Source organism: Chaetodon auriga, chromosome 7 (genome assembly GCF_051107435.1).
Source record: "Chaetodon auriga isolate fChaAug3 chromosome 7, fChaAug3.hap1, whole genome shotgun sequence".
Classification (NCBI taxonomy): Eukaryota; Metazoa; Chordata; class Actinopteri; order Chaetodontiformes; family Chaetodontidae; genus Chaetodon; species Chaetodon auriga.
In genome coordinates, this window is record NC_135080.1 from 9,791,229 (window position 1) to 9,807,899 (window position 16,671).

The 16,671-nt window shown below is 41.3% G+C and overlaps 1 protein-coding gene and 1 pseudogene across 1 annotated transcript; both read left to right on the forward strand.

The window, feature by feature from the left end:
• The first annotated feature begins 9,046 nt into the window (after window positions 1–9,046).
• Window positions 9,047–12,444, forward strand: LOC143322858 (P2Y purinoceptor 12-like). The gene is made up of 3 exons (XM_076734260.1): window positions 9,047–9,176; window positions 9,441–9,701; window positions 10,392–12,444. Exons 2-3 carry the CDS (start codon window positions 9,450–9,452, stop codon window positions 11,235–11,237), a joined length of 1,098 nt encoding a protein of 365 aa, XP_076590375.1. The 5' UTR covers window positions 9,047–9,176; window positions 9,441–9,449; the 3' UTR covers window positions 11,238–12,444.
• A 528-nt stretch (window positions 12,445–12,972) lies between these two features.
• Window positions 12,973–14,103, forward strand: LOC143322859 (P2Y purinoceptor 13 pseudogene; annotated as a pseudogene).
• The last annotated feature ends 2,568 nt before the right edge of the window (window positions 14,104–16,671 follow it).

Genomic DNA, 16,671 nt, shown 5'->3' on the forward strand with positions numbered 1-16,671 from the left:
AAAAAATGCAGTCAGCATTTATTTTCTCATAGTCATTAAATTCATGTAAGATTTCATACCTAATATACAGTGTATGTTATCATATGTGTGTGGGTAATACCTGAAATGAGTAATGACAAACAGTTAAAAAAAAAAAAAAAGGAAACTTAGAGCTAAGTGAGAAGAAGAGGGATGGAAGGATAAAGTCTACAGAGTTGGTGGATGAGGGAAACCAGGGAAGGGTGAGACATATTTTTGGTCTGTGGTATGAATTCCATACTGAAACCTGAATGCTCGCAGCCTGAACATGGAAACAGCAGAGGACTGCTGGGAGCTGACCAACAGCAGTCTCAGACAGTGCTGCTCTGTTAGCTCGGAGAGTCTGCCACATTTCTTTGATGCTGCAAACTTGGCAGCAAGTGTATCACTTGCTTCATTTTTGCCGCAATCCAAGCTTATGGGTGGGGAAATCTATTAGAAATAGTAAAGCGTGTCTTTCCATTGCATACCCAGCCTTGTGGATGCACACGCACACATGTTTGCTCATACAGTAGATTGGTGTCTCTCTCAGGCGCTGTGGTGATGCTGGAATTTAACACCGGCATTGTAGAATCCACACATCCACCTTTCAGCCACAAGTAAGACAGATTCATCTTTGCACTTCTCTGCCAGGTATGGATCTGTCATGCTGTGATGGTGCTTCCAGGTTTCTCGGACCATTGCTTCTCAGGAAAGGACTTTTTTTTTTTTTTTCTTTTGATGATGGTTCAGTTTTACCAGGAGTGTATGTGTTGGCCATTAGTCAGGGAAAGGAAAGCATGCGGGTATCAGTTGTCGTCTTGCTCCCATGGTTGCATTGAAAACAGTGGTTGATTTGCAGTGGGACTCCACATATGAAAGCCTCCTTTCTCTTCCTCAGATATGTTTAGTTGCATGCTTACATTATTCCAGCATACTGTTATTCAAGGTGAGGGTGCATTTCCTTTGCTCGCCTGTTGATGCCATCATATCCCCTTTACTCCTTTAATTGCAATAACTTCTAGGGAAACATGGCAAACACCAGACGATACCTCAGAGAGGAAGTCTGTGAACGTGACTAAATGTAATGGGAATAAAACTTTAATACATTACCTCATTTGTGAACATTTGCCTGATTCATGTCAGATAGATTTTCATCAGCAGCTGGTTGTTTAAAGATGAAGACAACAACTCCCATGATCTCACACAAGTCATGTCTTGCATTTGACAGTGAGCCTTTAAGCACTATAAGCCAGGTATAAGAGCCAGGTACAAGGACAGAGGTGCTATCATAAATCAACTGACTCGGCCATAAATTGACCAAAGCTTTCAGTGAATGGATATCACTACCATTAAATGTTAGAGGGGCCTAATAAACACAGCCAGCATGGCAATGCAACATGGCACACAGATTTAATGCATACTATAAGGCACAGGATCCATTTTTTAATGGGACCATATCCCTCAGTTTCTGTCCTTAGGGCAGAGGAAGAACATCAGTGGGGGTTCTCCGACCTGATTGGGTGCAGATGTGGTTCTCTGGGCCCCAGAGAATAACCAGGTGGACTGGTGGAGCCCACTGCTGTGTACCTAACCTTCCTCACTCCAGTCACACAAACACCAAACTAAAAACATCAAAGCACTTCTAAATTATTGAGTCCCAAAAAGAGGGGAAGCTTTTAAAGAAGCCAGCTCACCCAATTAGGCTACATCAACAATGTGGCACCGCTGTTACACAGCAAAGGTTGATGTTTTCTGTCAGACAGGTTTAGCTTTTCCAGCTTTTGATGTTCAGTGATGGATTGATAAAACTAAATGGGATCAGGTGTCAGGAGGAAGCTGAGAGTGAAGGCCAGAACTGCACCAGGGGATTTTGCATTAATGACATGGGAACACTTGCATTTAACCTTTATTTTCTCACGTCTGGGAGTTATGACGTAACTACATGGCTGTTAAATTGTAACATTAGTCTTCTGTATTTCTAATAGTCTTTTGAAATCTCGTTGTTTCGAGCCCGAGCTGGAGGGCTGTTGTGAAAGAGTCGTGTTCACAAATTACATTCCTTTACTCAATCACATCCACAGTCAGCGTTTCCTCTGTGCCCCTGGAAAAAACGTTTAATTTGCCACTCTGTAGTAAAGCCAATGTGTAATTTAGATGCAATCTGGAGGAGCTGTAACACAGCTGAGGAAACACTAAACACCTATAAATAAAAAACGAGACAGGAGCTTAGCTTTGGGCAGGTCTGTGTAAAAGCCATCTCTGGTTGAAGTAGTAACAATGTGAATGTTCTCACGCTGACTTTCTGTTCAAAGTGAATTATCTGTGATTTATAGAAATATACCAGTGACTGTCAATCTCATTATCTGTCAATGTTATTAACTGTATGTGGCTTTTTACAACTGTTTACCCTGATTGTGTTATCCTTACAGGCAACCAATAGATGGCATCAACAGCTCTAATGATCATACTGTGTCTGCTCTGTCATTCTAAATGACTCAGATAATTAATATTTAAGATTTAAATATGAAAACCTTTTTTTAAAAACACCCTCCAGTGTTAAAGAAATGAAAAGACAGAAATCGTGTCACTCTGTTAATCTTGTAAACAGACTCACAGGTTTAAGTGCTGCAGTGAAATCATTTTTACATGACATCATTTGGACCACCTGCTGCAGCTTGTCTGCTCCACACCAACGTCTTTACAGAGCCTAGCAACCTCAGACACCATGATGACATCACAGGAAAAACAGACGCTCATTACGGCTCTGAGGTCACCGGTTGCTACTGAAGTCGTGTTTGCTACTTGGAGCGTTTCTGTCATTTTATGACATATTAGTTTATATCCAAAGCACACAAGGAAAGTGTTGATGATGGCTTTGTTTCAAGTAGCAAATAAATGTGTTCCCTGTATTTCACTGGACCCTAAAATTTCTTAATTAGGGAAGAATGCAATTAGTGTTTAGTCCTTGGTTTCCACATGAGAAAAGTGTGTTTTCAGACCAGTTGCACCTACAGCAGTGCCTTCCATCCTCATTTATACATGACGTTGACCTTTTTGCACATGCTTTCCAGACCATTGTGGTTAACAGCTGAAGCTGACACTCTCTGCCGTGTCCCTTGGCCTGTCTGTGTGCACACAGGTCTCTGCTGAGCACACAGAGACGCCTTGTCAAATATGCCTGGTATCCCACACTGGCCAGTCTCTCAAAGGGAGCTGTTGTCCCTCTTTTTTCCAATTCTCAAGCCATAGCTCTGCACCTTGCTTTTTCATGCAGTGGGGTGAGGGATTATCAGACAAACATTAACACTCTGGAGACTTTTAAATAGGAACGCCACTGCCAACAGGTGCCAGAGGCATTCAAAATGTGCGCCCACTTGGGTTTCATTCCAGTTGGAGACAGAGTTTCTCCTCTTTGACAAGATGATGTCTTACTGCCTTATGTCTGTGCATTGGTGATATGAGTTGATTTGTTAAAAATGAGTCAGTGGGTGGATATGTAGGCTATGATGTGTAGTCTACACAAGGGGTGGCTGTTTAAAGTGTTGGAAGCAGAGTAATATGGTGTAAAGACGACGTAGTTTCGTGTTTTGAAGTTGTTATGGTGAATTTGCCAGCAAACAGTTGTGTATTTACACATCCAGCAGACACAGAGCAGAGTTGCCAACTCCTGAGGGAGTGATCTGCTCTTTAGCAGTTAAATGCTCCACCATGTTCACCTGCAAATTGCCAACTTTGTCTGTCTGACATGTGGAGCTGAGCAGGTAGCGTACAGTGGCTTTATCAAAGCTTTTTAGCTGAAAACAGCTGCCTGCAGCACTGATGAGAGCAGTGAGAGGAAACCGAAACATTAAAGTTATGGGCCATAAAATCAAAACAATCAATTGAAAGATGCCGAAACACTCCTGTAGACAACTGCAAATTTGGGTGATGGTTGTGAGATTGTCACTACGAGCAACACTTTTCACATTACATGTCGTCATTTCATCCATTCTTAATATAAAATACCAATTAGCACAGGAAACTGACAAAAGTTTGTATCAAACTCGCTCCACAGCTGGATGGATGCATGAGATAAATAAAATGACCATGAAATCTTGAATGAACTTGTGTTCCTCTAAAGGGACCAGTCATGTAAGCCAGGTAGTGTTTAGTAGGTCATTCGCTGATGCATATGCCAGACCCAAGAGATGAGCTGTGATTTGTAGCATTACCCAAACAAAAGCAGTTGCTAGGAAATGTGAGCAACAATCTGGAGCTCAGGATGGAATCAGCCACATCATTACGAAGAAGCTAAAGCCCAGGAGCCAGTTGGACCCACTGATGTTTGTGTGTGTGTGTGTGTGCAGTTTTGATGCAGACAGTCAACACACCCATGCTGGACACATGGGCCTCATGAGAAATGAAGGAATGTACTTAAGTCAGCAGTTGCTAATGTGGAGCCCTCACAAAGCTCCCACAGAAATCAAACTAGCAGCGATAGTTGGACAAATGCACCATTTCAGTACATTTTTATGATCAGCACAGAGCGATGCTTTACACCCTGATGGCCCGTGACGGCAAATGTGGTTTCATCCTCAGTAAAAGCTGGAAACATTGCAGCTCGCAGTGTTTTTTGGGTATATCCATGTCCCCCTTCACCTCCATGTGAGCTGCTGTAGATTTTTTTCTGTGTGGATAACCATATGGGAGGCAGACCCACTGGAACTTACACTGAGCAGCGCAGCAGCAGGAGCTAAAGAAACCTTAAACTGTCAAAACAAAGTGTGGCCCACACATTTCAGCGATGGCAGTGGAAGCCAGTAGATTTGAAAGCCTGTCGAGGGAAATATATACACATAAACATGCATACATAAAGACAGAGGCAGTCGCAAACAAACCCCAGCAAGGACCACCCTGAATGTTTTTTCTCTTTCTCTATGTGGTAAGAAGTTCCTTTCTTACATCTTTCTGTCTGTCACAATGACAAGATGATCAACTGGTGACCATTCGCAAGGGTCAGAGGTCAGGCTCTTTGGACCACAGCTGTTACAGCTCTGCGTCTGTTATTAGCTTGATGTTTGCCCTCGAACACCAGGGTTTCTTTCCATTGCCTTTTCCCTCACCTCACAGTCAGCGTTGCGATAAAAGACTCTTAACGGCTACGAAGACTGGCTATTTTTGCTCAAAGCAGAGCGACAGTAAAAGTAATACCCCACGTGCAGAGAGGAAATGAAGTTTTTCTCCCTCCTCTCTTCACCTCTATTATCCTCAAAGCATGGAAAGAAGTGCAAGACGGTAGCTGTGTTAAAGGAGCCTTGTGGTCTGGGATTGGTAGAAAGTGAAAGTGATGAGTGGTGACTTAAAGGTCAAGGGGTGACGTGGGAGGTGAGGAAAGCAGTGTGCCTACAGAGAGGGAAAAGCATGTGCGTGTGTGCATGGGGGTTGTTGAGGAGGCTCAGAGGGGTTTAAATGGAAAGTCAGTCATGTCTTGAGTTACGTTCACTTTATTTCCTTTCCTCATTCCCTTCTTCCTGTCTGTCTGGTAGGGAGCTGACAAGGATTACTGTGTGTGTGTGCGTGCGTGTGTGCGTGTGTGTGTGTGTGTGTGTGTGTGTGTGTGTGTGTGTGTGTGAATATAGTGCAGCTTTACCTATGTCTGCATGTGCATCTGCTACTGTGCATCCAAACACTATTTGATTATGCCTTTGTGTAAATGATTCATGTAAATGTTTCAGTACAAGAGGCAGGATTTCATGATGACCCTTGTCCTGGAGAACTCTGTGATTTTAGAGCTTGAGGACTGAAAGAAACGCAGGACACATAATTTAAAACAACTCTTCAGACCAACTCATGTCCTACCCAAGGTGAAACCAAAGACATTCAACAAGGAACAGAAGCCAAAGAAAGGGAGCAAAGTATAAAAATAGGAAGGTGATAGAAGGATAGACAAGCAGCAAGTGTAGCTGTCTCGTGCGCTGCGGTAGAATCCATGCTTGATGCACTCCTGATCAGACCCAGATGTGCAGAGATCACAGCTGTGGGAAACACTACTGCATGTAAATATGGGTGGTTGGGTAATTGACATATAGTACATATGAGCAAATGTAAGCCGAGCTATACATGCGACAGCAACCACAAGGGCAACACAGGGAGGCCTCTAGATAAGCATTTGCTTAGGAAGTGAATTCTGCTGACAGTGACAGACTTGCCCCAGACACAGGAAGCTGTAGTTGCAGGCACTCAGTAGACTGAAGGGCATGAATATGAAGGACATCAGGGTCATGTGATGGAGACAGAAGCAAAGATCACAATGTACAGAAACTGGCCCTCAATTCCTAAAATAATTATTTTAAAAAAAGAAGGTGTTGTGAAACCTCTCAAGCAGGGTCATTTCTAAAGAAAACACAGCAGTCTAACTATCACATGGTACAGTAGGGTTTAACCGAAAAGGTCAGTGATACAGCAGAGAAATGTCCTATTTAAATGGATGAGAGTCAGTTATTAGATTATTGGACACTGTAGTTTTTGGGAGCATTTTTATACTCCTTTGTATATAATGTACATAGCCTTTTACAGTCGATTTCATTTTGTACCTTTTGTGTTTTATTGTCTATTTGTTCTATTTGTTCTGTTTTCATTTTTATTCATTGGGGATCAATAAAGTCTTATCTTATCTCAGTGCTGGTGTCATCATGTAAAGCAGATGGTTCAATAGATATGTGGTTTCTGCTGAGTCAACACCAGTGATGCCTCGGCATCTGGAGTGTGCTACCAGAATAGCTGCGCCTTAATTCTCATCAGTTAATTGGCTGTTGCCTATTGAAACAACATAAGACAAAATAAATACATTTAAGTGATGCTATTTTAGAAAAGTAAAAAAGTAACTGAATCATCAATAAATGTGCACATTAGTAAATCCTCACCACATAATTACATTTTAAATGAATTGACTAGATGCTTTAAAATTTCATTTTGTGTTATTGCATTTACTAAAGTGCCTTCGAGCATTTAACTGGTGGAGGTTGCGCCGCATTAAAAGTGTGTATTACTATTCCTGTGACACACTCTGGACTCGTGATGTGATGAATCCTCCATTCTGCAGCAGAGCTGGCAAAAGTGAACAATTCATTTGTGAGTTTTATTCACACTGGGTCTGCACTGCTTCCAGGGAATAGCCCCACACTTTAAAGTCTAACACTGACTCAGCTTTTAAACTAACTGCCAGAGATTAAAATGAGGGCTTTACATTCTTAAACAGGGTGACAAACTCACTGGAGTACAATATGACAGTTTTGCTTGCCGTGTGTGTTCACTGTTGAGACAGTTCAGTTGGTTTTAGTGCTATGAACCTGTATACATGATGCTTTTATCATCTCAAGGTCATTTCTTATTTCTGTTACAATACGGACATATGAATTGATACATTTCTGTTTATTTACTGAAAAGATAATAAAATAATGCACACATAATATCAACCCAATAACACAATAAGTAAAGTAAAACACTTCATAGATTAGCTTCATGCAGCTCACAGGTCAATATTTTGAGAGGACAATGAAGCATATATTACTTTACTTCCACTTTATACCCACATCCTAGTTAATGTGCACCTTACTCTTTTTGCAACCTCTGAATACTTGATATACTTAGAGGTCTGGATGCAGGTGCACTGAGGCAACTTGACGCTCTGCAGACTTCTTCTTCATTCCCTCTCTCTCCACCATTTCCTGTCTCTCTTTAGCTTTAGCTTCTTCTTGAAAACTTTTGGGCAGACCTGTGCATGCTATACAACAGACGACAATTTGGGGAAGTTTCTTCATGCTCTGTCTCTTAGAGAACGAGGTCGAAGGGTGAAACCACTTAAAAAAAGAGTTTCACAACATGCACACGGTCTTAGAGACCGCACGGTAGAAAAACTCACAACTAACAGGACCTGGAAAGGCAGTGAGTTCAAAATGTGAATGGGATTGTGAGCAGTGGGAAAATTTCATATTGGTGAAGCATCTGCCAGAAACACTGTTTCATATTTTTTCCACCTCGGAACAGATGGTTTTACTGCCATATGCTCCCAAGCTGTTTGCTTGCAAAGGAATTGCATTGTATTGTATTGAAAGTCCTCTTCAGACTATTTGAGGATTTATTATAAATAGTTAAAGGTGTCAGAATGCAGGGATGTGTGGTAAAGTCATGAGTGCTTAACTGTGTTGCTCACTTGAGATTGTCAAGAGTGTTTTCTTGCTTTTTTTCCCAGTGCATGCTGGGAAAGGCTGCAGTTCATCCCAAGCCCAGAGGAACAATCCGGCAAAATGAAGAGAAGGCTGTGTTAAATGACTCATGATGTGACAAATCACTTTTGCCTTGGATAACCCTGACGTTGTTTTCCTGCACATCACTGTTCACTTATGCAGGTTTACATGAACCAAATTACAGGTTAGCATGACTCACAGCAGGAGCTACTGAGAGTCAAATCAAATGGAGTGACTGCAATGCATTCATCCAATAACACAAATATTTATGGACCTCCAAATGATTTTATTCCTGTGCAGAAATACACTTACATACTAGCATATTTTGCAGAAGCTGTGGACATGATGCAAGAACGACTACCAAAAGTCAAATAGGGGAATAAGAGGAAACACATTAGCTTATATCATATTTTAAAAGGACAACAAGGAGTCACATTTATCACATCTTAACACTTTAATCCAAACAACTTGTCAGTATTAGAGAGTCCACCACTAAAACATGCATGCAACAGTAGCTCGGAAAGATGTACAGATGATGACCTTTAAATGTTTCTTTAGCTACATATTGCAGTCTTTTGTCTTTTATTGTACCTTTTAGTTGTTTAGAAGATGCATTCAGCTTGTGATTATCTTTGTGTGCTGCTTTCTGCTGCAAATCAATCTTCCTCCGGGGCCAATTAATACATTGAACTGATCCTCCTTATTAAAATAGATGTAGAAGTGCAGTCTGCAGCCTTTCCTCATGACAGGAAAGAGAAAGAAGAAGAAAAAGAGAAAGTCTTCCTGTGACTTATGTATCACCAAACCACACACACACGTCCACACACACTATTGAAACGGTGTGGACCAGACAGATCACGTTTGTACAGAATACAGGAAAGGGAACGTTCGACAGGACCGGCACTGAGACATTGATGGGACTTCACTGACGCGTATCAGAAACATTGACAGGTCAGTAATAAAACCATAAAATCTATTGATTACAATAAATCAGGTAGAATAGAATTACAGATTGTGTAAATGTTGAAATTTCTTTTGTGCTATATGATGTAGAGACATCAATGCAGTATGTATATAGATGTAGATATACAAGGATGTCTCACCTTTTCATGAAAGACTCATATTCTTGGGGAGTATCTGACTATTTTTGTTTGTTTGTTTGTTTGTTTTAATTTTGAGAACATACTGAGAACAGCCTCCTCTTGTGTTTTTCAGGCAACCCTCATGGAGACAAATGCAACTTCCCTCCTGTTCCCTGGCAATCACAGCCACACCAACAGCACTTGTTCCCGTGACAATGTTCTGAAGACGGTGGTTTTTCCGGTTCTTTACTCCTTTCTCTTTCTGCTCGGGCTGTCACTCAACGGCGTGGCTGCATGGGTGTTTTTTCGGATTCCCTCAAAGTCTCACTTCATTATATACCTGAAGAACATTGTGGTTGCGGATCTCATCATGACCTTCACGTTCCCTTTCAAGGTTTGGCTTGACTGGTACACTTTAAGGGGGTTTCGAGTTGCCTCTAATAGCTTTATTAATGGTTATTAAACTGTTTCCTATATATTAGTTAGAAGTCATTCAGAAGAACAAGATTTTGGGTGCAAGGTTGTGAAAACTCTCTCTTGCTGAATCATTCTCATCCAAGTCATTAAAAAACAGTCATGAGTTTCTTGCGTTCTAGTGAGGCATGAAGTTATGCAGCTATAAGTGTCAAAAACATAGTAATAAAGGGGAATAAACATCAGCATTGAAGTTACACATGTTAATAATCATCAGTCATAATTTCAGTATCTAATAAGTCATCAGCAACACACAGGGGATTATCTCCACCTGTTAATAAATGAATGACAAAGTATTTTTTACAGTAATCCATCAAGCCTGCAGTTGTAATGTTAATAAATAATTAATAAATGGATTACGGTCCAGATGCCCAGCAGCTAAGAAGACAAATAAAGTGTCCTGAGAAAACGAATAAACACCAGTTAGACAGACTTTTCACAACTTGGCAACCCAAATGTTCTAATTTGCTTTGATCCATTATCTAAAGATTTAATAACCAATAATAAAGTAATGAGTTACATCTTAGAAGCCCTTTATAAAAAGAGGCTAATTAGAAAGTGGCACCGTTAACGGGTAAAATGTAAAAGACTGCACACTGTGTTTCTGCAGGTGTTGTCAGACTCCAACATGGCTTCCACTGGGCTGCGTGTATTTGTGTGTCGGGTTTCCTCGGTGCTCTTCTACCTCACCATGTACATCAGCATCCTCTTCTTCGGCCTCATCAGCATCGATCGCTGCAGAAAGACCCTCAAGCCCTTTCGGGGGACTAACGCAGCCCGGTTGGCCCGTCGCAAACTCCTTTCAGGAGCCATCTGGACCTTCCTGCTGGTTCTCTGTCTGCCCAACATGATCCTCACATGTAAAACCCCGACTTCTCCTTATTTCAAGTGCAGTGACCTGAAGACAGAGGCTGGGCTGCGCTGGCACGAGGTGGTAAATCACGTCTGTCAAGTTATTTTCTGGGGCAACCTGGTGACTGTGATAGTGTGCTACACTCTGATCACCAAAGAGCTGTACAGATCCTACTCCCGCACCAAGTCCCACAGCGCTAGAGGGACCATATGTCAGACGCAGAGTGGGTCAACGGTTCGGAAGCCCAACCGAGCCAAAAGAAAAATGAGTGCGAATGTCTTCCTGGTTCTGGCAGTGTTCTTCGTGTGCTTCGTGCCCTTTCACTTCGCCCGTGTGCCGTACACCATGAGCCAGACCCGAGGGGTTCTCTTTGACTGTAAGCTCAAACTCTTCTTCTTCCAGCTGAAGGAAAGCACACTCTTCCTCTCATCCTTAAACTCTCTCCTGGACCCTCTCATCTACTTCTTCCTCTGTAAGTCCTTCAGGACCACTTTGTTCAAGACCCTGCGGCTGCCTCCTGGTACCTGTAGCTGGCTAATAATGAGAGGGTCAGACACAGACACAGGCAGCACCCCTCTGAGAGACTCCTCCATCTGTACCTAAAACCACGGGGCATAATAAAGACTCTTCTTATGTGGTATGACACACACAGTGCTTCGCTGTAATCAACATGTTGACTGAGACTGAGCTTTGTCCTCGAGACAGAACCGAAATCTGTGTGCCAGATCACATATTTGTCTTCATTATCATCACAAAATGATTATGATATCATGCCTTTAAAAACCTGCAGGTTCAGTTTATAACTTAAACTAATCAGATTCTTTTTTATTGACAAATGAAAAGAGTACTGCCTGTGAGAGAAGCTACAAAGCGTAAACATGACTACATAGTTTTGATGTTTGCTTAGGAGAAGAACCGACACTGGCACATTTTTTCTGTTCTCTATTCTACATAACAGCACGAAGTTCCTCTTCTATGTTCTCACAGCCACTAATCGTGAAAAGAAAAACATGCGAAGCAATCATTAAGAAAGAATTGTATCACATCTTTTGAAGCACGTCAATTGTCATTCAGATCGATACTGACGCAAGAAGAACAAAAGAGCAACCTGGATGTGACAGATGACGGGGACGACTTCAGTGTAGCCTAAAAACACATGGTTTACCACAATCTATGTTATTTGAATCCCTTTTTTCCTCACGGAGGCTGCAGTACTCTTCATGGATTTGCATCTCTCTGGTTAAATAGGCTGAAACGCTTTGTTAATACATCTTTTGAAGGCGTTAATCCCCCCAGGCTACACACTGTGGAGGTAAGGAGAATGCCACTGTTGGTGAGTGACTAAATATTATGTTTTGTTTCACAGCTTTTTGGGGATGAAATTGTTTTTCAGATTCGAATGAGATTTGATCGAACTTACTTACTGGTTAGAAGATCAGACCGAACACGACATTGCTTAAATATGGTTTAGTGAACAGCATCCAGGCATTGACGCTAGGGTGGGCCTTACCTTTTCTTTTGCCTTTTTGTTGTACTAGGTAGCTATTAATGTCAAGGAGCATTCTCTATGCAGTATATTCACTTGTTAATATGAGTCTAAATTTAACTACACAGTACTGAATGTATAAAAGGTACTAATGAGGAGAATCCTGGTGAAGCTTTTACTAAATACACTTTCTAAATGCAGACCAATTACGAAGGTGACAAAGAAGAAGAAAGGATTGTATACCAAACCTTAAAAGGTGGTAGAATCTGTATTCAGCATGTGTCTGTGAGATTCAAGTAATGCAATAAAGTTTTTTGCTCTTGTATTCAGTGTGGCGAAAACAAATCCAACAATTGCATAACATCCGTCATATAGTGTCAAATGTGGAAGTGTCAGGTTCCTCCTCCAGGATGCATTCAAAGGCTGTGGTGAAGGTATTCAAAACCAAATCATAGCAACAAATGTCTTTTAAACTAATGACACATGCAAATCAGGTCCAATTGGGCAAGCAGGGAACATTTAAAGCAGTTTTCAGTCTCATGTGAGTGCTGGACCTCAAGTTAACCCAATCATTCACTCTAAAAGCCTGATGTGTCCTCTCATGTCACGTCATGTTCCTCCAGTCATGCCAACGGGCCTTTTTCAGCAATGAATCAAAGCCACTCTTCACTTCCAATTTGTTGCAACACTTTAAAGAAATATGAACCAAAAGCAAACTTTCTGAATGTGGCTCTGGTCTGCAGGGCCTACAGAACTGACTGCCGTGAGGTGATCACACCTAATCAGGTCAGGATTAGAAAGCAAACCTTTGCTGATGTATGTTTTGTATGTTATTTTCTTCATTCCAGATTCTATAATGTTGTCCAACAGCACAGCCCTCTCCTCCTCAAGCTGCGCTTCCATCGACCTTGTGACTGTAAATGTGGCTATCTCGTACCTGTACTTCCTCTTGTTCCCCATTGCGTTTCTGCTCAATGGGGTTGCAGTGTGGGTGTCTCTGCACCTCCACTCCACCTCTACCTTCATTGTTTATCTCAAAAACCTGGTGGCCTCCGACCTGCTCATGGCGCTGACACTCCCGCCGATGGCAGCGAGCAGGCTGCCCGGAGCAGCAGTTGAGTTGAGGGCGTTCAACTGCCGTTACTCTCATGTGATCTTCTACTGCTGTTTGTACACAAGCATTGCTTTGATGGGTCTTATCAGCCTTGACCACTTCTTCAAAATTGTCAGACCAGGTGGAAAGGTGTTAGGGCAAACCGTGGCCTTCAGCCTTCTCATGTCCACCTTGGTTTGGGTGGTGTTATTTGGCACAACAGGTATACCGGCCATCATTCTAACAGACCAGGATCCCATTAACACAACAGATGATTTCTGTATGTCCCTGAAAAGCCCAGTTGGTCTGACTCTTCACAAGTATACGGTTCTGTCTATGGAGATCCTCTTCTGGCTCGTCAGCATACTGATTGTGTTCTGCTACATCTGCATCACCCTGAAAGTGCTGCAGTCATTCAGAAACTCTGGGAGCAGCAACAACCACGGAAAGAAGAAGACCAAGCTACGAGTCTTCTTGATCCTTCTTGTGTTTTTCATATGTTTTGTGCCTCTTCACGTGACTCGTGTCCCATTCACACTAAATGAAATCTTAGACATTGACAACTGTACCCAAACGTGGGTGATAATAGTCCATGAATTTGTCCTGTGGGTCTCTACCACCAATGCCTGCCTGGACCCTCTTCTCTACATCTACCTGTGTCGGGAGTACAAAGACAAACTGCTTGGCATGATGAAAGCCAGAGGGATCGGTGTGGGCTCATATTCAGGTGAAGGAGAGGGGAGTTCGCAGTAGAAAGAAGTCATTTATTAGTCAACAAATGGGCATGAAATCAAGTTAGAGAGAAATAAGATGTCCTCATTCACAAATTAGGCTCCTGTGTAATTATATGGAATGATACATATGAATAACATGAATAACATCGGTAGTAAGAGAGCTTTAGAAGTCTCACAGTAACTTTTGATCTTTAAAGTGTGTGTTGTACTGCCCTCTAGTGGCCCAATGGAGAATAGCATCTATTGACACTGAAGGCCCATTAAGAGGAACCTTGTTAGTGGCCTTTTAGCACCTTTCTTCTTACATACACTATGTGACATGACTCTGTTTGACTGTTTTTTCTGTTGAGATGTATTTCTATATATACTTTCTTTCAAGTCTTCATAGCTGAACACTATGTTTTAATCCATTACTGAGGTGTTATTGTAAGACCCGCATATATCAATAGATTTGAGTTTGAAGTCATCTTTTATATTGTTACTTTGTGATGGGGTCGCAGCAGATACAGTCTCATCATTAGCTGATTTTCTGAGTAATGATGTCAGTCAGTCTTGTGGGTTTTTAAGGGGCAATTTAAATGAAAAGCATAATAAAGCATTTTTGGAGAACTTGTGTTATCCCCCTCATCATTATGACTTATATTGCCTGCAACATTACAGAAGAGTGGGCTCTCTATTTCTCTGCTCCACAAAAATACAATATAATTGCATCCTACGAAGTTTGGGCCTGTTACTTCAAGGGCTAAAATAAATGCTATCATAAATCTTTCCACATTTCTCATAAATCCTGTATCCAAATGTAATAGCTTCGCTGCCAAAGAGCATTGCTCAGTTGCCAAAATTAATTTCTTCTGTTTGAATGGATTTCTTAATATTCAGTTTGGCCTCATTAAATCATTTCATTATCTTTAATTACTCTCTAATAAACTATGTGTATACACAACAGTGGCTTCCTCAGTGCCAAGCAGGGAAATAAAGAATTAAAATGACATACCAATGCGCCGACTTTGTTAGTCACCACAATACTCTAACCGCTGCACAATGCAACAATAGTTTTGGTCACTAATACACACCAACACATTACCAAACATTTCTAATTGGTTTGACTGAAATGGAACTGCAACCCAACCTCATGTACAGCTCTCTCTTGGGGGGCTGCACTCTCTTTGTTTAAGCGGACAATAAGCCCCAGTGTTGCCTGCAGCACACTTTGCTTGGTTTTAATTGCTGAGGCCACCTTTGGTCAGATGATGTCACTGCACCAGTGGCTGCAGAATCCAAATCATGGTGCAGGCAATCAATCAGTCAGTCAGTGAGGCAGGCAAACAATAAGGAAAGTTACCAAAGTAACAAGGAGGAGAATCAAATGAATGAAGAGCAAAAAAGACTTTAAATCAAAGACTCTTCAGTTGCTGCTACAATATTTCTTAAAGGAAAAGTAAGTATGTAAACAAACGATGATGGGGCTAAAGGTGCATCAACACGAGCAACATTTGTTATGCTAATGAATCCGAGGACACAGCATCATACGAGACAGTTCAACTGTAAGTGCTTACTGTGATCAGCTCCTCCTAAAGGCGAGACAGAAGCAGTGACGTCTGAGATTCATGTGTGCACCAACACTTCACCTGCCTTCAAACCAAGTCCTCACCCATCTAGTCGAAAGACCAGTAAGTTTTTCCTATTTTTGCATATGCCCTGATGAACTGCCAGTCTTAACACAGCTGAGATGTTGATTTGTTTGCTAGGAAAATCAACACTGTTTCTTAAAACAGATATTATGTCAGTGCATTGACGCTCTCCCTCTTGCAGCTTTGTGTTTGAGAAGTCAAGCCATCAACTGTAAGTTACTATCAGAATGTGTCTTACTTACATTTTTAGTTCATAAAATGCGATCAATGATCCAGAAAAGCATAGCGTGTTTCCGTAGTGTCACAAAAATGACAAATTGTAGTTGAAATACTCACAACTTTTTTTAAACTATCCCAAGTCACTACTGCTTAAACAGCTGGGAAATATGTTAAGAATGGAAATGGTTTTGATTTAGAAAGACTTTGTGTTTAACTAGTTCAGTGAGTTACTTCTTCATCCACTCTATATTTAAAAGTCTGTATGAAAAAAAAAATGCAATTCTGAGTTTGGATTCAAATGTATTTAAATATATTTATTCATTTAAATTTCTGGATAGGGTTAGTAAATTAGGGACATGGGAGCTAATTTATAAAAACAGATAAACACCATTTTTGAAATGAATAAGCCAACACCAGTTTGATTGATATTCCCCTGAGTGCACAATTAAAAAAAATCTCATTTATGAAAAAATATGGAGAAAAGTGATATGTTATTAAGCAACCCAACATCACTTTAATATTCTCCGGAGTGCAGATTCACAAAGATAAATAAATGCAAGGATATCTGTTGTAATTGAGCTCATATATCAGTGAATGAAAGTGTTGGAAGATGGCATGCATGTATCATGGAAAAGATTGTAATTGAAAGATTGCTTAAAATCTAATTTATTTACACCACTAGGGCATAAACAACACCTAAACAACACACTTCCTTTGCTTCACTACAGGCTACAACCAGGACTCGGATCAGCGACGGCCGGTGGATGAATGTATGGATCTTCCCTTTGATGTTCACGGCACAGTGAGTGGAGCCCTGAAAGAAGCCTTCTGAAACACTAAGTTAACCCACAGAAAGGATTCGTTGTTGAAGGAC